General features: G+C 37.8%; 2 protein-coding genes across 7 annotated transcripts; one reads left to right on the top strand and one right to left on the bottom strand.

The window, feature by feature from the left end:
- Positions 1 to 1,642: 1,642 nt before the first annotated feature.
- IRAK4 (interleukin 1 receptor associated kinase 4) lies at positions 1,643 to 14,891 on the bottom strand. Of its 4 annotated transcripts, none has more exons than XM_052788717.1 (12): positions 14,827 to 14,891; positions 14,121 to 14,290; positions 12,918 to 13,063; positions 12,399 to 12,596; positions 11,415 to 11,575; positions 10,649 to 10,713; positions 10,226 to 10,340; positions 8,018 to 8,127; positions 5,248 to 5,431; positions 4,336 to 4,398; positions 2,381 to 2,539; positions 1,643 to 2,282 (listed from the first exon to the last, which is right to left on the bottom strand). In XM_052788717.1, exons 2-12 carry the CDS (start codon positions 14,279 to 14,281, stop codon positions 2,250 to 2,252), a joined length of 1,395 nt encoding a protein of 464 aa, XP_052644677.1. In that variant the 5' UTR covers positions 14,282 to 14,290; positions 14,827 to 14,891; the 3' UTR covers positions 1,643 to 2,249. The 4 variants fall into 4 exon arrangements, with proteins under 4 accessions (XP_052644677.1, XP_052644678.1, XP_052644679.1 ...); XM_052788718.1 differs by having other exon boundaries at positions 14,822 to 14,854; XM_052788719.1 differs by lacking the exon at positions 14,827 to 14,891 and having other exon boundaries at positions 13,969 to 14,239.
- Positions 14,892 to 15,090: 199 nt separating this feature from the next.
- PUS7L (pseudouridine synthase 7 like) lies at positions 15,091 to 27,690 on the top strand. Of its 3 annotated transcripts, none has more exons than XM_052788709.1 (9): positions 15,091 to 15,143; positions 15,395 to 16,332; positions 17,014 to 17,173; positions 18,812 to 19,007; positions 20,634 to 20,732; positions 22,272 to 22,353; positions 23,831 to 24,108; positions 25,822 to 25,875; positions 26,516 to 27,690. In XM_052788709.1, the coding sequence occupies exons 2-9, from the start codon at positions 15,438 to 15,440 to the stop codon at positions 26,849 to 26,851; spliced, it is 2,100 nt and encodes a 699-aa protein (XP_052644669.1). In that variant the 5' UTR covers positions 15,091 to 15,143; positions 15,395 to 15,437; the 3' UTR covers positions 26,852 to 27,690. The 3 variants fall into 3 exon arrangements, with proteins under 3 accessions (XP_052644669.1, XP_052644672.1, XP_052644671.1); XM_052788711.1 differs by having other exon boundaries at positions 15,096 to 15,147; XM_052788712.1 differs by lacking the exon at positions 20,634 to 20,732.
- Positions 27,691 to 27,924: the final 234 nt, after the last annotated feature.

Genomic DNA, 27,924 nt, shown 5'->3' on the forward strand with positions numbered 1-27,924 from the left:
TCCTGGAAAGCTTTACTGTAGTAATTAATACAAAGAAGTATGGACCCTAGGATAGTTTAGTTTTGCAGGGAATAAATGAAAGAGAAGTCAGCTACTCTTATCCCCTGTTAATGGCTGTAGGTGCTGACTTTACTCTATGAAGACCTCAAAAAAAATCTTGGGCGAGGAAGTTCCTTCTCCTTGCACCCTGTGTATTTTTTTTTTTTTTAAAAAGTTCTCACATTAAGTTAGTTAGCTTTACCTAATTACCTAACACCTCACACCTTCATTCCTCACCAGAATAATATGAGTTCAAAAAATATTTTTCTTTCCTTGTATGAAATGGTAGCGAAGATGCTTTGTTTCCAGTAAGGAAAAACCACTGCCAAAACTCAGGTGCCGACAGCAGCCCTGCAAAGAGTCGTGGTCTACTGTGACAGAAGAACAGGAGCTCATGTGCTCGTAGCCAAGATTCTCCTAATACTTGGAACATCACGGCTGGTGCATAAACAAAATTGTTCTACCACACCAGAGGCGAACAGCGCTGACTGGGGAGTTACTGCAGCAAACACACTTCAGGACAACACTGTGGATGTATTTTAGCTCCAGGGAACAGTAAAAAGCAGACATGACCTAATAAGAAACCTTCACATTAACAGCTGGAGATGTTTAAAACTGAAGAATGGCTTAAGCAGATTTTATTCTAGTTTAGCTTTATAGCAGCTTTTTTCTCCACTGTACAGCTTTATTCCATGCATTGAGGTTAGCGTAATGTCATTATCAGAAATGCAAGCAATGTAAAATGACTATTGTTTCCAAGGCCCAAAGTTTTACTAGCAGTGATAACGCAGCATTTTTATTTATGTTAACAGCTTTTTACAATTTATGCTCAATAGAACTAGAAGCTGTTTAGGTGGATACCTTTTTCTAAATTAACCTATCCGTTTGGAAAGGCAATAGAGAATGAGTTAATAGCCAGAGTTCTACGGATACAAATACAAGTGTTAGAAATCACATGCTTTCTACAAAGATATATATATATATATATCCCTGAATGCAGTCAGATCATTTCTCATTGTTTCTTTTTTCCTGTGATAATCATGGATTTCAAATTTAGCTGTAAACCAGACTATTTTCCTACCCCTAAGCTGTCAAGAAAGAGTTCATGAGGTGTAAAAAAGGTTTACATGAAAATAACCTCTTTCATTTACAATGGTAGTATTTTCATACCTACTTAGTCCAAAGTATTTGGAATCTTACCAGTCACTTTCATTCCATTTTTAGTCTGCTTTGATCTGTCAACACTTCTATTTTAGAAAGCTTTCCATGTTGTTTTTTTAAGTATATTTTAATATTTATTAATATACATACATATCTATAAATATATGAAAGCTTAATTATTTGACTAAAGAAAATGCAGAATTGGTCTTAACAGAATTATTATTCTGTCCCCTTTAACAAAATAAACCATCTGTATTTATAATCCATATGGAATCTTGTCCTAGCATGTAAAATACTCAAAGTAGCTAAAAGTCTTCCCATGAACAAAAATTAAATGGTTTGTCATCACACAGAGTTCACTGGAAGAAAGCCGTATGTATTTCCGCATTTGCACAGCAAGATAATTATTTTGGTTTTTTGCTTTCAAGGATTCACAAGCAACTTAGAATATGTCTTGCAGCGTTTATTTGACTAAAACTAACCTTTTTAAAAAATAGTCACATTCACAAACACTACCAGTCCATTCACACTGATATGAACTCTCAAGTTAAAACACTAAAGTTTGTTTTAAATGGGTACAACTATTGTCTTCTCCCCAAAAGACAACATAAGGGCCATTTGTATCTATTAAATGTTGTCTTCAATAGAAAAAGGTTAGTACACCTGATCAAAAAAGCACTTTGCAGAAAAAAACATGCTACTCGTTACTGTCATATGCTTTTGCAGCTGACGTACTTGATACTTGCAAATCAAAGGAATTAAATAGATTCTAATATGGAAATGCATTTAAAAAGCTGTGGAGAAGATGCACCAGCACTGCAATTTGTCCATACAAAAAAAGTTTTCTCATGCTGAGGGCCCAGTGGCTGAGGATATGCGAAAAGGCTGCTCAGTTAACAAAAGCAGCACAGTGGTGACAGGCCAACAGCACACCTTATATGCACACCAGAAAGTTCTGGAAAGCAGAAACGCTGATAATGCCACACTAAATACTAATAAAATATTTGCTAAACATTTCAAAAACTTTTGTGTATCAGAAGAAACATGTATCAAGTTTTTATCTCTTGTAGATGCTGTTGGACCTGCAAGAGAACAGATAGAAATATAAATAACTGGTACTGTAACCCCACACAGGCGCGCACACACTCAAAATAAACCTTTTATCTGAAAGGCTACATACCATCTTTATGTCTGGCCTTCTGGTTTTTTTCTCATTCAGACAATGATGAGCAACCGAATACATTTTATGAACTGAAGGTGCATCCCAGTCACTCATCTTTTCATCAACATAATCCTCAATAGTTGCTTCCTCATCCTCAATTTCATCTTTGATACTCAGCTACAAGAGAGTTTGAACAAATGAGCAGATAGCATTGTAAGCATCTGACCATTACGTATTCCACACTAACAATTCAACACTTGCTTTTGAGTGTTCATTTCTTTTCTCAACCACTTTTTGAGACAAAGAATGATGACAATGGTTCAGCAGCATAATTATTCATCAATACCTGCAGAAACAGCCTGTGAGACTGTAAGTGGACTGTACATCTTTATTATAATTACTTCTAATTGAGTTAACAGCAAATTGTAAAGCATTTTTCTTTAAGCTGCATCATACAGCTTTAACCTTGTCCCAGTTCAAGGCTCAGTTTTGTAGTATTGTCTCTTTTTTAAGAGATGCAGCATGATCAACATGAAGTATTTATGTTTACTTAATAACCCACAAATATGCAAGCTTAAGTGTGAATAGGGTTTTTTTTTGTCAACCTTATAAAGCCTCCTTCTGTAAACTAATTCCTTCTGTCACCAGTCTCAGTGGCTGCTGTGTCTATTCTAAAGGAAACTTCTAGTCTGAAAAATACTTTTAAATCTGACTGTTTTAGTCCAAAGCTCTCCAGCTCCAAACACACTTGAAATGCATTATCTGTAATCACAAATACTGTTTGAGGAATACCTCAGACAAGTCAGTATCGTAAATGAAGTAAGAAATAAAGTCAGTGAGTAGAGGCAGGTCCTCTGCCTTCCTCTATGGGTCAGTCTGAAATTGCTGACTAACATTCAGCTACATCCAAATTTTCAAAGCTAAGGATGCCACATTATCTTGCACTGACCATTCTCTTTATGCTCCCAGAAGTACATTACAAAAATAAACTGTACCAGTCAAATCACACTTTGTATTCCTTTTTAGATCCTACCTCTGAAAAAGCCTGCTTCAAAAAAAACCCCCAAACCTCAAGATTTGATCTGACAGGAACTGAGTTCTCCAAGGTCTTTACAGAGCTCAATAGGATAAGTATTATGCCACTCCAGAAGATACAGCTTAGAGGAAAAAAAAAATCTATTAATAGTACATGGGTATTCCTCAAGCTGTGAAGGAAGCGATCTGCTATCAAACAGTATGGAACAAAACCAATCCAAACCTCAATGCTATTTCATACTTAGTAAATTTTATGTAAAAAATATTCTAGGAAAACCTTGGATTAAGTAGTTCAAAATTTAATTTTAAGCTAAATTAAGAATAGCCTTATAAGATTTTTAATTCAAGAGAGTGAGCTCTGAGACATTAGTTTCCTAATTAGTAGACTGAATTGTTAATTGAATAGTAAAAAAGAAAACAAAATTCAACCCACCCCTCACCCTGCAAAAAAGCCCTTACATTCCAAACTTCCCTAAGGTTAAAAATACAAGGTATTTGCAGATTATTAGTAAAGTTGGAGAAGATGAAAATTGATACAGGAATGGTAAGAAGTATAAGGAAACATAAAGAAACAACTGAAATGAATAGTTTAAAATGTTCTGGTGAATGAGGAACTATCAGGGTACCTGGCTATAACAGTGGTATGCTGATAAAGCATAATGATAAGAAGATAATATGATAATAAGAAGCCATACTGAAACAAAGAGAATTACAGTATCAGATCGGAAGGACATGGCCTTGAGGACTGAACAATCTTCTACCAGCCAAGAGAGGAAATTTTCAGCCTCACCTCTAAGACAAACATTGACACAAGAGCTGTTTTCATAACTACATATTTTGATGACTCATTTGATTGTCTCGGAACCTGTTAACTGACTGATTTCATATAAAGTGATGCTGGAGCAGGGGGAGGGGAGGAGAAAGCAGAAAGAACATACCAGTAACTGTGGCTCCCGGTTTTCAGCTACTGGAGGAAGACCTGTTATTATTTCTAGTAAAACCTAGGGAAACAAAATCAGAAGAGAAAATGAAGCGCAGAATAATCCTTAGCATATATACCATTTACAAAAAGGAGCATGACCGCCGGTCTTTCAAACAAATGCTCACAGGATTTGTATTTATCCAAAGAGAGCTCTCTATACAATTGATCATTGTTGCTGTTGTTCCTACCTTTATTTTCATTAACTGTTATTAGTAGTGTGGCTTATGAATTTCTATGCAAGTTTTTCTCACCCTACATTGTGTTGCTTCAAAGCAAGAGGGAAGGATTTCCAAGGTATTCAGAAACAGTAGCTGGCCTACCTCCCCATGAAACTAAATGCCATGAAGGAAGTGGTCAATAGCAATTAGGGTTTGGATCTATTCAGAAAGGATTCATTATTAAGCTCATGTCTTTTTTGTACTCAGCTTTAAAGCAAATCCTGCATGGACAGCATACTCTTGGTGCTTAAAAATAGTAAAACACACTTCTGGATCATTTTCTTCAAAACATTTTCTTTTTCCAGCCTGAGTTACATTTTTGTGCAATATTATGCAAGATGAAACAATGTTCCACGTTGCTTCAAACTACATTTAGCTAGAACTTGGAATGTTATTTTCCTCCAGCCTTTCACATGCAAATTTATATTTTAACATAATTATTGTAATCATTAGCAAATTCAATGTTTTAATCAACATATTCAAATGATTTTAAACCAATCAAAGTTTAGAAACACTATCTTAAGAGCACATCTGTTGGGGAAAGGAGAAACGATAGATCAGAGTGGATTATTTAATTTCAGATATTCTTGATTTTGTATGCTTTTATCATTTACAAAAATGTCATATACAGCTTCCTACATTCTACTTACTACTCCAAAACTGAAGATATCAGATTTAGGTGTTATCTCTCCTCGCAGAGCTTCAGGTGCCATATAGGCTGCTGTTCCAACAATTCTTTCAGTCATGATTGTTTGTGTGAATGTTACAGATGCTCTTGCAAGTCCAAAGTCAGAAATTTTGGGCATATATGTATCAGTTAATAAGATATTTGCACTGGGGGAGAGGGAAAAAAAAAAAAAGAAAAAAAAAAGAGAATTTTCCAAACGAGTACAGTAATTAGGTTTTATAACAGACTAATAATTCTTTAACAACCAAATGCAAACTGCTATTTTGACTGTTTCTTGAAATCCAAGACATTTATTCGTTATTCATATAACAAAAAATGCAAGAGTTAGTTTTGTTGGAAATTGCTCCATTTCAAAATTAATTGCTCTAAATAAACTATGAACTGGCTGCCAGGATCCATCCATGTTCTTTCTTATGCGTGCATGCATGCATGCATGAATTCATTAAAAAAGAAAAAAAAAAGAAAAAACAAACAACAATGAAAAAACCACACCCCCCCTACCCCAAATCCTACAAATACAAAAATTTCTTCTAAGAGCCCAGTTATGTTACACCCATGTATTGGATCTGAATACTCTTTTCTTTAAGAAGAATAATAGAGAATACTTTGCTCTGATCAACTGGTGCTGGATCACAGTACAATTCTTAACTGTCTAAATCTCTACTCAGAACTAACAAAAGCATTTTTTTATACCTATTACCTAATACTATGTCAACCATTACAAATTCACATGCCAAACAAATACTAATACTCTTTTCCTGGAAGAGAAACAGAAAACTTATTAATGCTGGAATAATGTATGTGCTGTGTTTCTACTTGATCTCCAGGTTTTACTTCCTTTAAAAAAAGCGTGAAGAACAAAACTGATCTAAAAGACATTAACATTTTCATAAAATACTCAGTGGGATGAATTACAGCATAAACCTTCTACTCTTTTTTTACACTTGTAGCACATGGAACCATTTTAAAATACTTGATTTAGCATTTCTGTAATCCTCCTCATTTTCTGACCCCCTTAATGGAACTGTAACAAAACCATATAGCCAGATACAACATGTAACACTTACTAGAAACTTGTATTTCTAACTTCCCCTTCTTTTTCACCAAACCTTCTCAACAAAATTAACACAGCTGTAAGTTACAGCAGATCACTTGGTATTAGAACTGCTGTAAACAGTGTTAATTATAAGACCACTGCAAAAAGCCAAACACTAGTCAAGGCACTATCCACCAACTGGTTCTGTATTTAAAGCTCAGCTTCTACAAGAAGGAAGAACAGGATCACAGCCTCATAAATCTGAGCTTCTTATCAACTTGAGTCAAGCCCAAAGAGTGGTCACTTTTTTGACACACCACAAAGGGCACAACAGAAGCAAGTTTTAATGCAACTGTCAAGCTTCAAGAGATAAATGACCTATTTCCTGGGCATAATCCAGCCAAAAACCTATGGACAACTCTGAGAATACCCATTCAATCATGTCCCCTCTAGCCTACAGAGAAGCTGTTCTAGTGCCTGTGTGGTTACGAATTGTCTCCACACGTCATAGCGATATGAATACTGAAGTAAACCTTCTTAGATGTCTCGTCATCTATGTTTTACCTGACAGCACTATTAATAACACCAGACAAATTTACTGAACTATTCACATGGCAAGTGCAAGACGTTGCAAAATGGAATCCAAACAAAAGAAAAAACCAAACCAAACCAAAACAAACCCAATCCTGTAATATGATCAACTCACAGCAGTTAGAAGGGTAGAGTAGCATAAGGTAAAAAATGCGTCCCTTCCAGTCATTACACTTGTCCAGAGGCTTAAGCAGGGAAGAAAGAAGAAAGATAAATTGTCAAAGCAGCAAGCACATTTTATGAGGCAGCTGAAGCAAAAACTTGTTCCTCACAAGCCGGAAGGTCACAAAACCAAAGTGGCCTACATTTAGCAGAGTTGCAGGAAGCCAAAAGGCTATTGAAACATTCATCCATGACACCCAGTCAGTCAGTTGCTCCTTCTTAACCCACAGAAGGAGTAAGGCATCTGGGACTTTTCTTTGGAGGTTTGGACTGCTTTGGTATTTAAAAACAACCAACACAAACTGTAGCAAGGAAGGGAAAAAAACCCAAAAAACAAACCACCAAACGCCCCCCCACCCGCCTCCACAAACCCTACAACAAAACCCCCACCTTTTCTAAGCTCTGATATCCCTGGAAAATTTTCTGGTATAGCAAACAAGTGAACATACATTATCCTTGAAGAACCCTGAACTTCATAAACCTGACTGAAGTAATTTTCCTGTCTTCATAATAAATAGCAGTAAATCAAAGGAGACATTCTGAAGAAATGCTCTAGGAAAAAGCAAAAAATAGGTGGGTTTTCATCTGAAAAATTCCCCATTTAAAAAGTCATTATGTTCTCTAACAGCAGCTCTTTTAGCAGCAGTTGTGAAAGAACAGAACTTCTGGGTGTCCTTGCAGCACTCAAATAACTATTTGATAGTAACGGATTACAATAGCCTCATAATTATCTTTAGAAGCGTGTACTGGTCATGTCCTTGTGGCACAGACAAGATTATGGTGATGGATGTCACTTGCAGAAAAGACTGTGCCCTTGACTGAAGCAATGCTTCTTTAGTTTGTTATATCTAAAATTACTTTAACAGGGGGAAGAAGAAAAAAAAAAGAAGGAAAAAAAAAAAGGAAAGGGAAAATGCAGCCAGCGATAGTCAGCAGCTTTTACCTTTTAATATCTCTGTGAATATGATTATTTTCATGCAAAAAGTTGATGCCATTTGCTGTACCTTGAACAATTTTACATCTTGTATTCCAAGAAATTGGTGGAGTGTCATCCTTGAATAAGAAGGGAGAAAGGCAAGTAGAAAGGTGAAAATCTAATATATATATGCTCACATAAAAGAAAAGAAAACATACAAAACCCCCACCATCCAAAACCAACTTCCTGCTATGTTTTGTGGTTTTCAAGTAAATCATTAAAAAGACTAATACCATACATTTCTTAATTTACTTGGGCAGAAATACATGCATTTGTCATATTCAGTTCTTTCCCCTGCATTTTGCCTTAGATTAATTCACCCGTCGCAAAAAGTGTTCTTGATAATATTTGACTCTGACCCTACAAAGCCAGCTGCACTGCAAAGAACTACCTGTATCTACTACATCTTCCACTTCGTAGCAGCACAGATACCAGAGCCTTTTAATCCAAAGCAAATAATTCAAAGCAATCAACAGTTTTTACTAACAATGAGAAGTCAATCTTCCAGTGGTTTTGGATTTACCACTTCTCAAGAGTTTAGCTCAATTCATGTTCCTAACTAGACCTTAGAAGTGAGGACACCTGCATTTCAAAACCACTTCTTAATCTTGTCAGTGGCCAAGGGAAAAGGATTAGAGTATCTCATCATTCTACCGCCTCCCTCGCCTGCTCATCAAAGCCCAGATAAGAAGATGATGACATAAGCAGGAGTCCATGCCTCAAACACATCCAGTGAAGTCACAAAATGAAGTTATCAGCAAGAACACACATTCAATATGCACATTCCTCACCTATTCGACTTTATCAGAAGAAGATTCTTTCTGATTTATAGATTCTGATTTAGATTCTTTATGATTTATATCATAAGTTTGTCTCTTCCTTGTGAAGGCCTCAGTTATTTCTACTTTAGCTTTCAATTACCACCAATCCTTTAAGCTCACTTGATGATAGTGGCCAAAGTTACACAGATGAACATTTTCATATACATCCCTGTCAAGCACCGCTCATTTCTACAGATAAACTTGCACTGCCTTAAGTAAAAATTAGCCTCTCTTCTGCACTAATTCCATTTAAAAAAAAAAAAAACCACCAAAAAATTGCAAATGTATAAGTGTGTGCAAGCAAATCAACCAAACCAACCTGAGACAGCAGTGCTACCAAACATATCCAGTCCTTTCCTCATCCACTGCTACTCATTCTCATCCTAACACCACTTCTTTCCTGTTATGGCAGAAGTATTTGTGCAGCCTTGCAGAGGAAACATCTCCAGGTGAAAATGAAAGATTTTTTTCACCAAGTGTTTTTCAGCCTGATCAGTTCCCTAACCCAGCTCTTTCTCCAGCTACTAAATGCTTGAAGCAGTACAACAGGAAGATCAGTGCAGAAAAAAGCAAAATGACATTTTTAGGTCCAGGGACATGGGGGGTTGAAGTAGCACCAATTTAAAAAGTTCACCAGATTACAACCTCAGAAGCTGCATTTGCTTAGTATGAAGCAGATTTTTTAAACTCCTTCACCAGACTAACATGGACATTTATCTACTAGGTTAAGTCTTGCTTACTCTTGGTATCACTCTAACGAACCACTGTTTGTCCTTCAGACAGAGTTGCCTCACCAAAAACAAAGCAACTTATTATTTATTAAAGGCCAAGGCTAGAAGATACGTCATTTGATTAAATCAGAAGGAAACACTGCATTTACACAAAATACTACTTAGAAAAAATATATTTCCCATTTATTTAGGCACTTCAGAAAGAGATACACAGACTATGAACATTGTGTTATAACCACTGTCACAAAGGCAATGAACAAAGGGCAATTTCACAATGCAGAATCTCAAGAACTAGCAGAGAACATGCCAATGGCAGAACTGGGAACAATACTGCAGCACCCTCTGCTCCACTCCACGCAGGCATAGCAAGTCTAAGCTCCTCTGCCACTTCAGGGACTAGTACATGATATTGTATTGTCAGCCTGCTTTGACTTTAACTTGCCTAAAACATTTGTATAAAATGTTATTGAAGAATACTTGTTATCATATTTGTCTTCTAGAACACAGAAGTAAGTAGTAAAACATCATTTGGCCATTACAGTTCAGTACTGTTTGAAAGATTTCATAGATATCTGTACTTCAGCAAAGTAAGCCAACTGGAAGCTAGAAAATATATAACTTACCAGACAAGCAAGTCTGTCAAGCAATGAACCATTGGGCATGTATTCGTACACCAGACATGGCTGAGCACCGTCACTTGAGAAACCAAGTAATTCTACTAGATTCTCATGCTGACACCTATAGAAAAAAAATCCTGTTCGTATATGCTCTGAAAAACTCCCAGCATTTGAGGAAAATACAAGGCAGAGGGAACTTGATCCCCAATTACTTGTTTCAGCCCTACTGCACATAGCCAGGTTTCTGCAGTGGTGCTTTAAAACGAACAAAATACAGTCATGTTGTGTATGAAACATTCTCACTTAACATGAAAATCATTAAGTTATGATAGAAAGACAAAAATAAGGGATCACACTAGCTGACGTGTTATCTGTCAACATTAGACTCCCACAAAAGGCTATAATGACATCCTATAACACTGTACTCACTTCGCCATCATTTTTATTTCTTGATCAAATTGCTGTTTCAAGTCCTGAACACTAACATCAACCATCTACAAAAGGAAGTATTTGACATTAACATCACTGGCCATATTAAAATGCACAGTTATTCATTAAAAAAAGAAATCAGAATTGTAAGCCTTCCTTTACATTAGTTACATGTAACAACTACTTAACTGTTAACAGTATTTTTTTTACTCAACTCAAAAATAAAGGATCAGAACATGACTTTTAATTCCTTGGAACACAGTATTATTGGACAAATGGATCCAGTCTCAGCACAGTCACCAACTTACCCATTTTATTTCACTGCAGTTACCCACTAATAGCACTTACTCATTACAAACTTAATTATTCACACAAACCATTGGTTATGAAGACTACAATTCTGTGGCAATACCTATTTAGCTTGTGAATCGTTCATCTGTTTCTGAAAGGGAAACCTCCCTAGCACCCCTTCCCTTCTGCCACTTCTTGTGTGCAGGGGAGGGAGGGGAACTGCGGGAGGACTCTGCTCTTCCAGACAACTTGCCCAAGCCACTCAAAGGAGAGCTACAGAAAGGGCAAGACTTCATCTCTGGTGACTGTGCTGACTCACACCACTCATGGGACTACAGGATAAGGTTCTCAACCCAACTAATGTTTAATGTGGTGACACTTTTTGAAGTGTACCATTCAACACTTTCCACAGATAAACAAGTCTATACTCTAAAGCACACAGTCATTAAAATGGAAAATGCCCAGAACAACTCACAGCAACAAGCTTCTTGACAGCCACGTTTCTGCCATTGATGTAGCCTTTGAACACAACACCAAAGCCACCTTCTCCCAGTTTATTACCTCCAGCTGATTCTGGTCGCGCATCAAAATTATTTGTAACACTTTCCAAGTCATGAAACGAAAAATTATGGAAATCTGAAAGACATATTTGCCATTTAGCACAACTATGTTTTCACTTAAGAACGAGTGTATTGAATAGATTCTCTGCTTCAGTTCTATTAAACCAAAAACTTGCTACCATGCAAATCCTGACATAGTGGAGCCTTACACAGCTTTGTGATGAAGATACCAGGAAAAAAAAAAAAACAAACTCAGATAAATATATATAATTAGCTATGCATTATTTCCTTCACAACTAGTACTGTAGCAGCCTTCTGATTGTATTTTTTGTTAACACTTGTAATACAGGTAATAGAAATCAAATGTGCAGCAGACCACAGAGAGTGCCACACTGCATCAGATGTAAAAAATGTATCTAGATCACATCATGTTTCTGGCAGCAACCCAAAAGTGGACCTTTAGGAAGGAACAAACTAACCATATACCTTCCTAGAATACTTTCTTTAGTCATCTTTTCTCCAACATTCTTAAGTCATTTCTGACATGTAAGATCCAGCTTTAAAACACAAGATGCTAAACAGTCTACAAAATCAGTACTGAAAAAGGGCAACAGGATTATGAGTAGCACAAAATAAACTGAAATTTAATTAGCAGTCAAGTTTCCCATCACAGTAGCCACCTTATTGGCAAGGTGCATCTCATATTCTGGCATCTTATTATCCAAGCTAAATTCACAGCCACTCAGAACAAGAGCAAAAGCAAGATGCCGTTTCCCATAGATGCATGATAATAGGAATATAGTCATTACTTCAATGCATTGTTATGTTTTATTGCACATGGGGTGAAGGACAGATCAGCAAAAAAGACTGTACTTAATTCTACCAAACTAAGTGCCTACCTGTGTTACTAGACTGTGAGCTGCTATTTTCTTGACTTAAGTAGGGAGGAGCTGAACATTGCTTCTCAGTACTCTGAACTAAAACAGGCTTTACAGATGCCACTTCTTTTTCCTGTACAGGCAGTTGTTTCTCATGTATAGGCAAGGTTTCCTGTGAAGAAAGAGGTAATGTAACTTCTTGTGCCATCCTTACAGCTTCTGAAAATGGAATTTAGAAAAAGTGTTAACTACATTAGGAATCAGAAGAAACAAGTAACATTAATGCTAGTATTTACTAAGATCAGGAGACACGTAAGCATCATGAGAAGGTTATATTCTGCCACGATGTGTAAGCTGCAGGACTCTCGTTTGAACTTGAAACTCTTATTTAAACTGTTATTACAAATAATGGAAAATGGAAAATATGTCTACTTTTGGTTATTTTGACCTAATCCTTTCTGATTTTCAAGTTACTGTGAAGCTCTTTAGCATCTTAAAAAACTGAGAACACAGTACAAAATGTACAAGAGTAACAGTTACCTGGAAGCAAAAGGCTTGCTGGTGCTAGGAATTGATTCCTAATCAGCAGATCCACAAGATCACCAACCGTACAGTTTGTCGTTCCCCAGTCATAAAGTAATTCACACGTGGGGCTCTTTCCCATTTGTACAAAAGCTTCAAATCTCCTTAAAAGATAAATTAAGACCAACATTAAAAAAAAAAGTGACCTCAAGAACCATGAAGAGGGGAAAGAGATTAAAGGTAAATGACAAAAAAAAAAAAAGTCTGAATGTACTGAACTGCACTGTACAATTATTTGCAAATCTTCTGAAAATGCAGCTAAAAAACCAGAAGAAATTCAAACTCAGGGGAAAAATATGCAAAATATGAGAAAAACTAAGGGAAAAACATGCATGCATGGCTTCAACATTTTGTCCAGGACTTATAATATATAGGCACATGGGACTAACAGAAAAGAGAATGTCAGCAAGAGACAGAGGGCAAATCAGAGACAGATCAAATGGAAAAAATTTAAATGTTTTCCATCCATCTGGCATTCACACTTCATTTTGAATATTTTGAGATGGGCATTAAGCAGAAATTGAGATCCATTATTCCAACTGATTTATTATTATTATATAAAGACAAATGAAGATTTAATGCTAACATCACTAGAAAGACTGGACACCCAAGATGATACGTAGGGTATTTAAAATCTCATAACCTTTGAAACAGCTTAAGGATTCAACAAGCCCTTCAAGCAACAAGGTGTTCATAAAATACTGCTGACATTACTTTTAAATTAAACTTGTTAGGTTTAGGCCTCAGGCTCCTCGTGTTTGCTGGACATTTTCGTGGGAACAGTGAATTACAGGTTACAGTCCAGTTGTCTCTTGTGCTGTTCTTGTGTGAGATGCACGACGAAGTCGATGTTTAGTAGTCTCTAGGGCATGGAAAAGTTACACAGCCAATGCTGTATCACTAAAAATACATATGTCCGTGGCTCTAATTAATCCTAATTTCCGTAGTCAATTTTCTTTGGCTATAGCTTGTCTGAAAACTGAACTACAGAACAATTAAGAGTAATTACCTCGAGTTCCCTAAGGAAACGGTACTGTAAGATGAGTTCTTAAGTACCTGCCAGCACACAAACTGCAACCAGTTACAGTAACGGGATGGACAACCGTATTTACGTTAAACAGCCAAAAAACAAGATTGTGTTACATGACTTCTATATAGGACCTTATGTGCATCTGGTTGTATCTGCTTTCACCGGAGGGATCGGTTATATCAACTGCCAACTTCTTCCACCCTTCTTGCGGGTCGATGAAATCTGCCAGCCGCCTCACCAGCCCATAGCTGAGGCAGCGGACATACGTTGAAGTCGTGACGGGCTTGCTCATCTTCCCCTCCTACGGAACAACAAATGCCGCGGTTACCGAAGGGGTTCGCAGGGGCTGCGGAAAACCACCTCACCTCCCACCCCCCTTCACCTCACCTCACCCCCCCACCTCACCTTCCACCCCCCCTCACCTCACCCCTCACCTCACCCCCCTCCACCACCTCACCTCACACCCCCCCTACTTCACCTCACACTCCCCCCCACCCCCCTCACCTCACACCACCCCACCTCACTTCACACACCCCCCCTCGCCTCACACACCCCCCCTCGCCTCACACACCCCCCCTCGCCTCACACACCCCCTCACACCCCCCCTCTCACCTCACCTCACACCTCACCTCCCACTCCCCCTCACCTCACCCCTCACCTCCCCCCCCACCTCCTCACCTCACACCTCACCTCCCACTCCCCCTCACCTCACCCCTCACCTCCCCCCCCACCTCCTCACCTCACTCCTCACCTCACACCTCACCTCCCACTCCCCCTCACCTCCCACCCCCCCACCACCTCACCTGACACCCCCCCTCACCTCACCTCACACCTCACCTCACCGCCGACCCCCGTCGCTTCCCAACGGCAGCAGCTCCCACTCCCACTCCCACTCCCCGCCCCGCCCCTCCCTTCCCTTCCCTTCCCTTCCCGTCAGGCTTCTCCCCCTGCATCACTTCCCCTTTAAGAGGGCGGGACTCAACCCCTGACGGGAGACGGCGGCCCCCTAGGGTGAAGGAGGAAGCGCTCTCCTCCCGCGCGCCCTTCCCATAGGCTGCCCGCGAGGTGCCCCGCCCCCTCCGGCGCGTCCCATAGCTGGCCGGGAGTGGGGGAGGAGGGGGTGCCTTCCTTCCTTTCCCCGCGCGCCTGGAGAAGTTGGTATCGTCCCTGGGCTCCCTCTCTCGGGGGGGGGGGTCGTGGTCGTGGCGCCCCCTGGCGGCGGCTCGCGGGGGCGGGGGGCGCGCGGGGGCCCCGCCCCGCGTGGCCGTGCTGTGGAACCGGCCCGTAACGGCCGTTCGGGAGCGGTGCCGGCGGCCCTGCCCGCCTTTCAGCAGCCTTTTCCGTAGTAATTGATATATTTTTTCTCTCCCCCCGCCCCTTTTTTTTTAATTTTCTGCTCTTGCAGGTGTGGTGGTTTCTGGCTGGGAGGAGGGGAAGGCAGGGGAGCCATGCTTCGTTCCTTCAGCTACCTGACTGAACACGCTGGCTTCTGTGGTACCATCAAAAACTCACCGAGTGACTTTGTAGTGACAGAACTTGAGGTGCCTGAACACTTATTAAGGGATACCCGTGCTGAATCACCTCAGAAAACCAGTGAAGAGTGGCTAGAACAAAGCAGCCCGTGCCTGCAGCCCCCCAAAAAGCTGAGAACGGAGCCTCCCGGTCGGTGTGCCGAGGGCTGCCGCAGTGGTGCGCCCAGTCCTTCCGAGCGTGGCCCAAGCCGGGAAGGAGGCGACTGTTTTCTACCCCCTAACAATAAACAGCGTGAGGATGAACCCGAACTGAAATCGGGCCTCGAGGAAGCCGGTATATTGGATTCCTTACTAGGCGAACCCATGAGTGAGCTGCTTTATAAATTTGCTGGTGATCTGAAGGATGCGTGGGACTTGGAAAATGATGCTGATGCTGGCACTAGGGAGTTCTCGCTGGGGCCTGTACTGGACAAGAAAAATCGAGCTGATTTACACAGTGCTGTTAGGCAGAAATTCCCCTTTCTAGTCACTGTTACAAAAGGCAATGAAATGATTGTAAAAGGAAACGCTGATTACAGAGAACTTTGTCAGTTAGTGACTGAAAAGGAAACAAGTGATTTCTTTAAATTTTTAGATGCAAAGCTAGAAAATTCTACATTTTCTTTTGAGCCTGATGGAGACAAAGAGCACAGAAAGGTAGTTCACCACTTTATCAATAGAAGATTTGGAAAACTGTTAGAAACAAAGTCTTTCGCTGTGACAGATGTCAATGATCAGCCAAATATGTCAATAATGGTACGATTTCGAGAAAAAAGTTGGTCCAGAAAAAGGTCTGCTGGTGGTTTCCAGGAAAAACAAGATCTTTACACAGGTAAATATTACATTTTTAGTGAAAGTGTCAGGTCTTATGGTGTTCTTTACTAAAACTGAGATTCGGAATCATTTTTATATGATATATAGGCCTGGTTGACCCATTGTTTATGCTGAAATAAATCATTTTTAATGCAATGCAGTTACATCACTGGAGAATGAGATGGATGAATCAAGTCACTGCAGTTATTTCACATAAACTGTTCAGTGGTAATGGTTACAGTTCTTTTGGCTGTAGCACTAACTGTGTTATTCCCTGTGTGCTAGCTTTCCCTTGAAAGTAACTGGGGGATTTTAGAAGATGCATCTAGGTGTTGGACAAGTTAGTAAGGTCAAATTTGATTTACATTCTCATTCCTTGAAGCAGTTGGTTTCTGATATAATGTTTCTAGCAATAAGTCAATACGTGTTCATTGAAATGTGTTGCATTTTATCAGGTACTATTTTTAAAGGCAGCAAGGTTTTCTGGTTGTTTCAAGAGTTTTGTTTACTGTGTCTTTATTTTTCTCTTTCAGTATGGAAAAAGTCCAATGTCCTTTAGTTTTGCGGGGTAGGAGGACTATTTCATTGCAGTTGCTATGCTGTTATAGTGTGAGCGGAAGAACCTGCCCATCTGTCGTGGCAGAACAGCTGTATGATTTAGGAGTGCAAATTGCTAATAATTCTGAGATGATTGTTTCAGCTTTCACCCTTCAGAAAGAAAATCTAGAAACACTAGAAGCAATTGGCTTCTTGGCTGCTGAACTTGGTGTTCTTCCTTCGGACTTCAGTTACACTGGCATCAAAGATAAGAAGGCTATTACTTACCAACCTATGGTTGTGAAGAAGGTGACTCCTGAGAGGTACGAACAATCTGGGTGCATTAAGTTTAGCACATATTTGTATATGTTAATAAGTGTCAATGTGGTACAATCTTCTGAAATGTTCATATTGATGTGTCTGCCCTTCTCCTGTATTAGAGCACAGTGGAAATGGCTTTAATATTTTGTGGCTTTAGGGAATATGTACAGTTTAGCGCTGAAGTCCCCCAGTGTTGGAATTTGAAGAAAAGTCACACCTTTCTCTGTATTTTTCATAATACAAGTAGACTGTATCTTCTGGGACAGTATCTGTCCAGTTCATGCTCATGGGATCCACTTTACAATTTCTTAAATACCATCTGCTAGCTGGAACCAAGAAGCAGCCTATACTACATGACACAACAGGTTTCCCCATACTATCAAAGTATTGTCTTGTGGTCCACAGACAACAACTTAAAAGCTTTATATGGGTACAAAACTAAAGTAAATCAGTACAAATATACTTTGGACAGATGCTGTCTTTGAGTGTTAAGCATAAACTTCTATTGTATTGTCCAGTTAAGAAAAATGAGACTAAGTAAAGAAGATACCACCGAACCTGAGGCAGAAAATACGTTCTGAATAATGTGTCAATAACACAAGACGTGCCTTTCCATTCCTCGTTTTTGTTACTCTCTGTAGCCAGCTCAGTGGGTAAAAAATACGTATTAAATTCTGCCATAGTAACAGTAAAAATGCTGGAGTCAAAACCATGACTTATTTCTTCCTCAGCTTTAACTTTCTTGTGGCTTTTGGTCTTAGCAACAAAGTACACTGTGCAAATAAAGGAAAGTAGAATTTAGGTTTTTAGGATTTATTACTAACAAAAATATATGTCAATAGTGAAATTCCACTGCAAACTGGGCTGTAAGGCCAGTTGTTCAAGAGATAATTAGCAAAACTTTGTATTAATGTTTAAATGATTAAGCAAAATAGTTAAATGCTTCCAAGCCACTAGCATAATGGGGGAAATAAGTAATTTCTATAAATAAATAATTTATAAAGTTATTAAAATATTGCTTAGAAGGTAAGCTCTTATGTTGAAAGTTTCCTTTGATTTGAATGACTATTACTTACACATAAGAACAAAGAGATTGAGTGGATGCTTTAAAGGGCAAATACTTTAACTGTCAGCTGTGTTTCCAATTACAAGCATGTGCAAGCATACCCAGAGAATCTGTGCGCTGAGTTTGTTTTTGTTAAGGCTGACCAAGAAAGAGCAATTGTGTTTTGGAGTCTGCTAGAGCACATTACTTCTTCTTTTTCTTTTTTTTTTTTTTTTTTAAATGAAAAGCAGATTTTAGGACTGAAGAGTAAATTACTTGTTTTTCAATAAAACATGCAAAATTCAGTGCAGTTGCCTTGGGAAAGTTCAATGAATTGCTTCATTCCAGTATCTGTTGAGCTACATAATATAAGTGCAAATGAAGCAAACATTTAAAAAGTATTTCTGGACTATAACTAAATTTTAAGACTTCTTTCTCTGCATTTGATTTGGTTTTCTCATAATAATCTGTTTTGAATTACTTTTTATTTTTTTAAGTGTTTTTAATTCTAGTGCAAAGGTGAAGAAGACACTTATTAGAAGTTGGATAGCTTTAGTAGAGGGTAGTTCGTAATTTCTTCCAATTATTTGTGCAGGTTGAAAGAAATTGGAAGCAAAATGGAAAAAAAGGGCATGAGAATACACAACATACATTCAACATGCCAGCACCTTAGACTTGGTCAGCTGAAGGGCAATCACTTTGATATAGTTGTGAGAGATCTCAAACACCACAGTCATGACTCTTCCGCAGATTTGAAAGAGAGAATATCTGAAGCAATGGAAAACGTTGAGGTAAGAAAGCCTCGTGCTTGCCAATAATGAACAGAGTTTTAATTCTGTGCTGTGGAAAAAAAAAAGTACTTTTAAAGAAAATGCTTGTAATAGCACAATAATGGCACTATTTCCCAGTTTTGATGCTTTTTGCCATTTTATGTCTTTCCTGCATTACTTAAGGAACTCAAGTTGCCTTCCAAGGAGGAACCATAAGTGAATTCATTCCATGCTACAGACTGCAGACCCCAGAGTGGTGCAGCAAGACAGATGGGGAAATTTGGTAGCAAATGAGTATGGATATATGAGCTATTGCTGCACAGACGTAAAGCCAGCCGATGTGTTTCACTGTGGCAGTTGACAGGGTGAAAGAATATGGTTACATGTGTCAACTGGTTGCGTTTTTTGGTCATGTGAGGAACATGCATGATCCGCTCGGGTGAAAACTTTCATGACTTAAATACATGTGCAATGTCCACAGCACATACAGAAGGTTCCCTGAAATTCAGTGGATTTTGATTGCTGTTATCCTTAGTCCCTGAAGAAAACCCCATCATCAGACATTCTTAAACCACTGAGAAAAGTAAAAGCAAATCATGGAAAGGAAAAACTTCAGGTGTTTTGTACAACAGTAGTTTTCTTGCCCTATCTTTCTAAGTAATAACCATAATACAAATTACTTTTAAGAAGATTAATCCAGGAATAAAGACTTGAATGAAAACTACCCAGCGTGCAAAAGCAAAATACATTACAAGTATTTTGGAGATTAATTTTTTTATTGAAAAAAGCATTCAACTGGTACTTTAATGCTTTTCTCTCTGCTCCATCTGGCTTTTTTTTTTTGTTTTGCTGTTTGGAAAATGAACACAAATTCCTGGGATTGTGTGTCTTGCTTTATTAGATTTAGCTTACTAGTCAGATGATGAATGAGAAAACCAGCGTGTGTGTTAATCCAAAATACGCATTTTTCATCTTCCATGAAAACAAAATCGCGTATGGGACCTATGGATGTCCAAAGCAAGGTTATATAATTTGAACTGAATAACCATTTCCAAAACAAATGCCGTATGTTTTTCGCTTGTCTACTCCATGCATACTTACTATTTTCTAGAACAGGATGTTCTCATTGGTTCACATGGCTGTGATTTTACTGCCCACAGTTGACCTCAAACTCATGAGGAGACTTAAAATCCCAATTAGCAGAAGTGCTCACTCTTGGTCTTTACTATTGTAATAATAATACAAATGATCTTCTGTGAAAAAAGATTAGTATTTTTAAGAAAAAATGTCTAACAGTGGTTACTGTTCATTACCTGTGTTATGCTGCATTTGCTTGAGTAGAAATTTCATAATGACACATATAAAAAGCTCAATTACTTTGACTTGACCTGTAGTTGTATTTATAATAATTAACTTTCTATAAAGTGAAGACAATGATAGAACTTGGTTGTCTCTTTAGATGTTTCTAAATTAGGTGCTAAAATATTGTAATGAATCATGAGTTATGATATTGTTACGTATTACTTCTGACTAAACAGTTTGTATGCATTTTGGATGTAAATGTAGATGTATATGTGCTGTATGCTTCGTCTTACTAATTGCACCTGGTACTTTCATGCTTTTAATGTATTTATTCTTCATCTGTAGACAAAAGGTTTTGTAAATTACTACGGACCTCAGCGATTTGGACAAGGACAAAATGTTCAGACAGATCAAATAGGATTGGCTTTACTGAATGAAAAAATGGTATTTTCATTTTGTAATTTAAGTAGTTACTGTCAAGTTAATTTCACATTACTGTTGCAATGTCTAGCACTGGAGTTGACCCTCCCAGTGAACAATTTCATTTGTGAGATAAACCCATATGCGTGCTGGAAGTAATTGCCAGATCAGTTTTGACAACAACATAAACATGAAGATCTTCATACTGAAACAAAAAATCTTTTTTAAACAGCAGGTGCTGCTTTAATAGTTCAGGAAGTGATTTTTCTCTCTATGGTTGGTATGTGATTGTTATAGTCATCATGCCACTTGGCAGGAAAGTGGCTGCATTCCATGCAAGGTTTGAACACTAAAATGAAGCAATCTTTATACAATATTTATTCATGGTCCTGATTGCTTCCTAACTTGTAGCCTCTTTATTCTGCTGGGGGTCTATATACTTCTTAAAAATGTCACAAGATATTACATAGGATCATATGAAAGGCTTTGCTTTTTCAATACCACAGTAATTTATCTGCTATATAGAAGAGATTGCTGCTTTCCATTATTCCTTGGCTACTTTCCCACACTCTTAGTTCTGAGCAATTGCTCCCATGTAAGCTAAGGAGAGCTTATTTCTTAAGTAATAATTCATAAGATAAGAGTCATATACTTTTCAATCTATATGGTATAGTACTTGGCACAGGTCTAAAACAGAATCAGACACTACAAAGTCAAAAGAGTATCCTTTTCTTCTAATCTTGTTTTGATTCTGAGAAAAGTAAGGAAAACTTATCCTCCAAATATAAGAAGAATTAAGATTTGAGGGCAGCCTATAGAAGTTACTGTTGATGTATCTGACATTTTGAATTCCAGTGTGCTAGCAGTTGGTATCAGGTACCAGACCCTGAAGATTAATGATTTAAATCTCTAGTCTTAACTCAGTTACTTTTTAATTTAAAATATGTAGGAACTACTATTTATATTAAAAATATGCCAGTATGTGCTTGCACAGTCCAATATAGAGGAGGACAAGAACAGATGTCACAGGTTGGTGTGCTAGCAAATCGTGTGGCTCCACTGGTGTTGCAAGTAGCAGAAGTTAGTGTAGTGTTTTCCCTGTCACAGTGTCATCTAACCTAATACCAATCAGTATAAAAAAGAGAAAGATTGTTGTCCCTCTGTATGAGACTGTGGAAAGTGTTCAGTCTAAATGTTGCATGAAACACGCAGGAGAGAAAGAAAGAAGCTTCCTGTTGAGGACAGAATGATGGCATTACAAAGTGGAGGAGTTCTAACTGGATGTTGAAGAAGAGTGACCTATTTCTCATAGAGCTTTGAAAGCTGTCTTCTGTGTGACTAAAACCTTTCTTTAATCTGAGAAGGAACACAACCACGTTGGTTTGCTGTTCATGACATCTTCTGTGAAAGGGAGGATTTGACTTTGACCTTAAAGAACTGATAATAATTTTGAGAGCTTGCAGAATATGTTAACACAGAAATGGATGCATGATTGTCTGTTTAGTTGACAAATAGTTCTATTTAAATGCAAAAAATACAAATTATTAATATTGTTTTTTAAAGGTGAAAGCTGTGAAGTTATTCTTCACACCCAAAGATACTGATGATCCTGTAAACAACGCAAAAAGATACTTTCTTCAAACGGGTACGTCCAGTTAAATTGTCTCTATATTTATTCAGGGTCAGTATTGTGAGGGAATAAGGTGTTGCTGTGCAGAGATTGTAGTGTTGTAAGGTGTTGCTGCTGCTTTATACCACTTATAGCTTATTCTGCAGAACTCGGTGGAGTTGCGGTTAAAAATTAGATGAGGGTGAGGCCCTAAATGTGCAAAATAGTGGAAAACTAATGTACTTCAGGTGCAGCACAGTATAGAAACAAATGCTGTATAGCATAGTGCTGGAAAAGACTAAGATAATTTTATCAAAGCCTGCTTCCATCTGTCTGCTTTTGGAATATAAACTTCTCCTCCCTAATAAAGGAAGTATACAGGAATGAGGCACCCAACTCATACTCAGCACTCAACAGGTGTGGCCATCTAATTTTCTGAGATTTCTGTAACAGTCTTAGCTCTTGGTTTTTGCACCTTTGGGCTTTGCTTTTACATGTCTCTAATTATGTCTCTCTTCCATGCTTTCCAGTGATCTACCTTCTTTCTGTCTTGAACTAAAATCAACAAAATATGTCAAAGGCAGAAATGTGCTGAGTAAAATGCTCTGTTCATTTTTTTGTTTTTTTTTATCATTCAACTTATCATTCTCTCCAAAACTAAAAATTTGGAGCTGCTCTCAACTTCAAATTTTTTTTTTCCAAATATTCCACATCTGTCAGCTTGCTTATCACTGTAGATTGACAGAACAGCTATGATAGATAGCTTCAAGAGACGCAGATATGTTTCATTTCACAAAAAAGATAAGATGAATCATTCTGTGCTGTACATTGCTGTATGATGCATGGAAAGACATTGATGTGGACTCTGAAAACAGCTGCTTGCCTCTTCCTGAAAGCAAAAGGTAAAAAGCTATGCAAAAGGCTTCATCAGATAATCACTTGCAATGAGAAAATATGTAAACCATAAAATTTTAAATATAAAACATTTATATAATGTAGTACAAATCTGATTAAATATATTTTCATCTTGGTTGAGGCTCAGACTTCCCAGTGCCCAATGCAATTTGTACCTTTAAAATAAAGACATGTTTTTCACCTCCCATGAAATACATGTTCTCAAATGCTGTGAAGTAGAGGTTTAATGTTCTTTTATAGCTTGGTTTTTACTTTCAGTTACCTGATCTAAAAAAAATCTTTGGAGTGATGAAGTAAGTTTCTAAAAAAAAAACATAATGCAAACTCAACTGTATAACTGAATGACAGCTAGTTTTGTTTATACTGCATGAAAGAGAATAGAATTCATGGGACTGTGTTGATAGGCATGTAAGGTGAAATTTGTCTAACATGACACATTGAAGGAAAGGGAATAATAACCTAAAAGTCAGCATAAAGAGGTTAGACTGACACTATTTTTCCCTACCTAATTATTTTATCTTCTTAAGTGTATTTTTTCCTGACAGGTAATATTTGAAAGATCAGAGATTACTTATTTGATTATTTTTGTCTATATTAGAAGATGCAAAGGGCGCACTCGTGATGCTGCCAGAATTTAAAGTGAGAGAGAAGATGTTGCTACGAGCTTTAAATCGCTATGGTGTAAATCATGAAGGTTGTACCAAAGGATGGCTCAATATTCCTCATTCCATGCGCATATTCTATGTCCATGCTTATTGCAGTAAAATTTGGAATGAAGCAGCTTCATATAGGCTGAAGATTTATGGCTCAAAAGTTGTTGAGGGTGATCTTGTCTTCTCAGAAGAAAATTATGAAAATGCTTCCCTGAATGACAAGGTGAGTCTTCACAAAATAGTTCTTGTAAAAAAAACCAAAAATAGCTTAGTGCACTTGAATACATACTCCGACTTTAATGGGGTTTTTTTGGTTCATTCATTAAAATATTTAATACTAGTGGCAAAGGTGAAAAAAGTGATGTAGCTTTTTTTGATTTACCATAAATAGGCTTATAAGCTAGATGTATATTAGCAGCTTTTATCTGTTCTGACTGTTCATTTTATTCAAGTGAGAAGAAGGAACAGAATGTCAGAATTTATATATGTAAGAATTTAGCCTGCGTGGTATATAATGCTCTTCTTAGGATCTGACTGAGGAAAACCTTCAGATTGGACTCTGGGTGTGCCTATGTTATCAGTCAGCGCAGATCTGAGTCTTGCTCTCTGGGTCAGACCTTCCCATTATATATATTAATGAATGTAAGCCCATGGTGAAAGGTAGCCTCAGACTGAACTGGTAATCTCATTGCAGCTACACAGTCAAAGCATGTTTAGCACAATTTCACTTACCCAGGCAATTAAAACAGATTGACGGTGGGTCTAACCTGTTAGCAACTGTTCAAAAAATGCAGCAGTCTTCTTGGGAAAATAGTAAAGGGCAAGGGAGTGCTTCCGCTTGCCCACAGCACAGCCTGGGAGCTGTGCGTGGAGCCATGGGTGAGCGAATGAGCAGAAGCCAGCAGAGCAGTGTCCGGTCCCAGCTCTTGCCATGCTGAAGTCCATTCTGAAGCCATCTCTTCTTTCAGGGTTAGCATACCTTTTTCTTTTTGCAGAAGCAGTTGGGTCTCTTCCCCAAGTCGCAAGTGATAGGACAAGAGGAAACGGCCTCAGGTTGTGCCAGGGGAGGTTTAGATTGGATATTAGGAAACATTTCTTCACTGGAAGGGTTATCAAGTATTGGAACAGGCTGCCCAGGAAAGTGGTTGGGTCACCATCCCTGGAGGTATGTGGCATTTAGGGACATGGTTTAGTGGTGGACTTGGCAGTGTTAGGTTTACAGCTGGACTTGACCTTAAGCATCTTTTCCAACCTAAATGATTCTATGATTCTATCTTTCTCCTGATCATCAGATAAAGTATAGAATTTTGCAGTGTTTACTGGATAATAAACAATTGTGTGCATAGGCAGAATGTATCTCATTTTTTTTGGGTGAACATCTTACAAATTTGAAAGCAAGAGCATTTGAAAGGTTACTGAATAACCTCCAGTCTCTGTAGAGTGGCTTCTGTTTCCATTGCGATTTTTCTTCAACAATATTTTTGAGAGTGAATGTTAATAAAACAAGTAGATCAAATAAAATGCAAAGCAGAGGTATCAAATTCAGTATTGAGTTACTGAGTTTAATATAGATATACTCCTATTTAATATAAAATATTTTTCCTAGTATTTTTGCTTTTGCTGGTGTAGCACAAGATTGCATTGGCACAGTTAACTTCAAACTCAAAGAATATGAGTTTGGAGTGATAGTTTGCTAATTAGTGGTAGCTAGCATCAGTAAATATTTAATGCAATGCCATCTACCAGTAGACAGATTACTTTCTATTAAGCATCTCTACTATTTTTCATATGTGAAATAGATTATTGTCCTTGTAGTAGTCAAATGACCTTAGAATCCTTTATGAGTTTGGGAGTACAGTGCATAATTCCTAAAATAAAGTGTATGTTTTATTTTTAAAAAGTTTTTTTTTTCTTAACTTCTTAAATGTCTTGTCAGGTTCATGTAGTCACTGCTCCAGAAGAGTCAGCTAACAAATACTCTATAAACCAAGTAAGTCTGTATGAAAAATTCTGAGTTGTTGATCTCTTTATTTGATTAAAATGTTTTGTTTTAAAAATACTGTGATTAAGTTAACTGGTGCAATCTTCTTCCTTGCCAGAATGCACATTAAAGAAAACACATGTGAACTAATCTCCACTCTCATAACAAACAGGAGGAAAGAATATTTACTTTGTAATGGAAATAAGTACAGTGTCATTTGCAGTATGGCAATATTTATCTTGAAGCTGAATGTAAATACTTTGAAAATTTTTTCAGTCTACTGGGAAAAACATTCAAGAGCAGTTGACATTCTAATTTTTGAAGGTTCAGAGTGCATAGTTGTGAAGTTTTACATAAGCAACTTAATGTCTTTATTGCTTTATCTTTCCCAACAAGCATGGAAATTCATGTTAGTATATTTCTAGTTTCTTTTAGGAATCCTGATACATTGATTATTTTTTCTGCTGTAATTACATCCAAGATACCTGCCTTGCATAGCTTTCCTTCACAAGAGAAGCTGCTGTTTTACTATTTCAGGCCCCAAAACACAAGATTTAGACACATTTAAAATTGTAATCACTTTTATTTAAAGGGGAAATGGTGGGCTTTATTTCAAAAATATTTGTTGTTTTGTTTTTTTTCTTTGAAGGTGGTTCTTCCGATGGTGGGCCATAGTATCAAGTATCCCAGTAATAAAGTTGGGCAATGGTATCATGAAAGGCTTTCTAAGGATGAGCTGCAGATGTGCAAATTCAGAGTGTCTCCATTACAGCTGAATATACCTGGATGCTACAGACCCATTCTGAAAAATGTTCAAAATCTGTCGTATTTTTTGGAAGGTAGTGAAAGAGGAATCCAAATTGAAGACAACCGTCTGAATGAATCAAAAGTCTCGCTTCATGTATCGTTTGACCTTGATCCTTCATGTTATGCAACAGTCTGTCTGAGAGAGATAATGAAATGTGACTTTCAAGATTCCAATTAATGAAAGATTGCAGGAATATTATACAATGGTGGTATTTTATGTATAATGCCAAGAAAATAAGGGAGAATGACAGTTTCAAGCCAGGAATAGGAAAAATTTGTAGATTGATATTCATACTGATTAGGAAAAAACCCACCAAAATCCTTTGGAATGTTGCAAAAATATTCCAAACTCTAAATGCAGACCCTTGGATGCATTGGAATAAGACTATGTGTTATGCCAGGCAGGTCTAACAGAACTGAAAGAAGCCATGGGCTGCAAGCATGAATTTCATGTTTGCATAGACATCTGATTTGCAAAGTTAAATCCTGGAAAAATGTTTGCAGCAAATTTATCTTTTATTTCATAATCATTTTTTTAAAAAATGGTTTATACTAAATGCTGTTCAAGCAATAATGTTGCAAGTTTGCAGCCTACAGGTATCTAACTGAAAAGTTGCTGTACCAAGGTTCACTAAATATATTGTATTTTTGTTGTGTTCAGGCACTAAGTGTTAAAAGGTAAAAGTCCTGAGTCAACAGTGATAAGTCATCTGATACTTTATCAGACGTTTGATGAATCCCCCAACTTAAGTTAATGCTAAGGATTCCAGGATTAAGTAGTGCATAGCTGTTAGTGCCTATTCAAGTAAGCTCATCAAGATGAGGTGAGTAATTAACATAACTGCAAAACCATTTATAATAAACCCAAAACCCTGTTTTATTGTTTACAGGATGCAGACTGTATTCCTATTACTGTGAAGCCTTATGGTAGCAAAAGAATGTTAATGGAACCATCACTGGAAAAAAAGCTTTTATATTTTTTTCTTAATTAAAGAAAAGCAGTTAACTGTGATAAAATGAGTGGATTTGTGGAAAAGGGGAGAGCAGAAAATGTCATTTACCTTGACTTTAGCAAGGCGTTTGGCACTGTCCTACAATATTCTTGAGACCAAGTTAGGACATTATGGTCTGGATGGGTGAACAACCAGAGGGGTAAAAAAGTGATTGGATGATGAGGCTCGGAGAGTAGTGGTTAATGTGTCATACCCTACCTGCAGTACCACTTGGGTCCCTCCTGGGCCCCATCCTGTT

The sequence above is a fragment of the Harpia harpyja genome, chromosome 6 (assembly GCF_026419915.1).
Source record: "Harpia harpyja isolate bHarHar1 chromosome 6, bHarHar1 primary haplotype, whole genome shotgun sequence".
NCBI classification, from domain to species: domain Eukaryota; kingdom Metazoa; phylum Chordata; class Aves; order Accipitriformes; family Accipitridae; genus Harpia; species Harpia harpyja.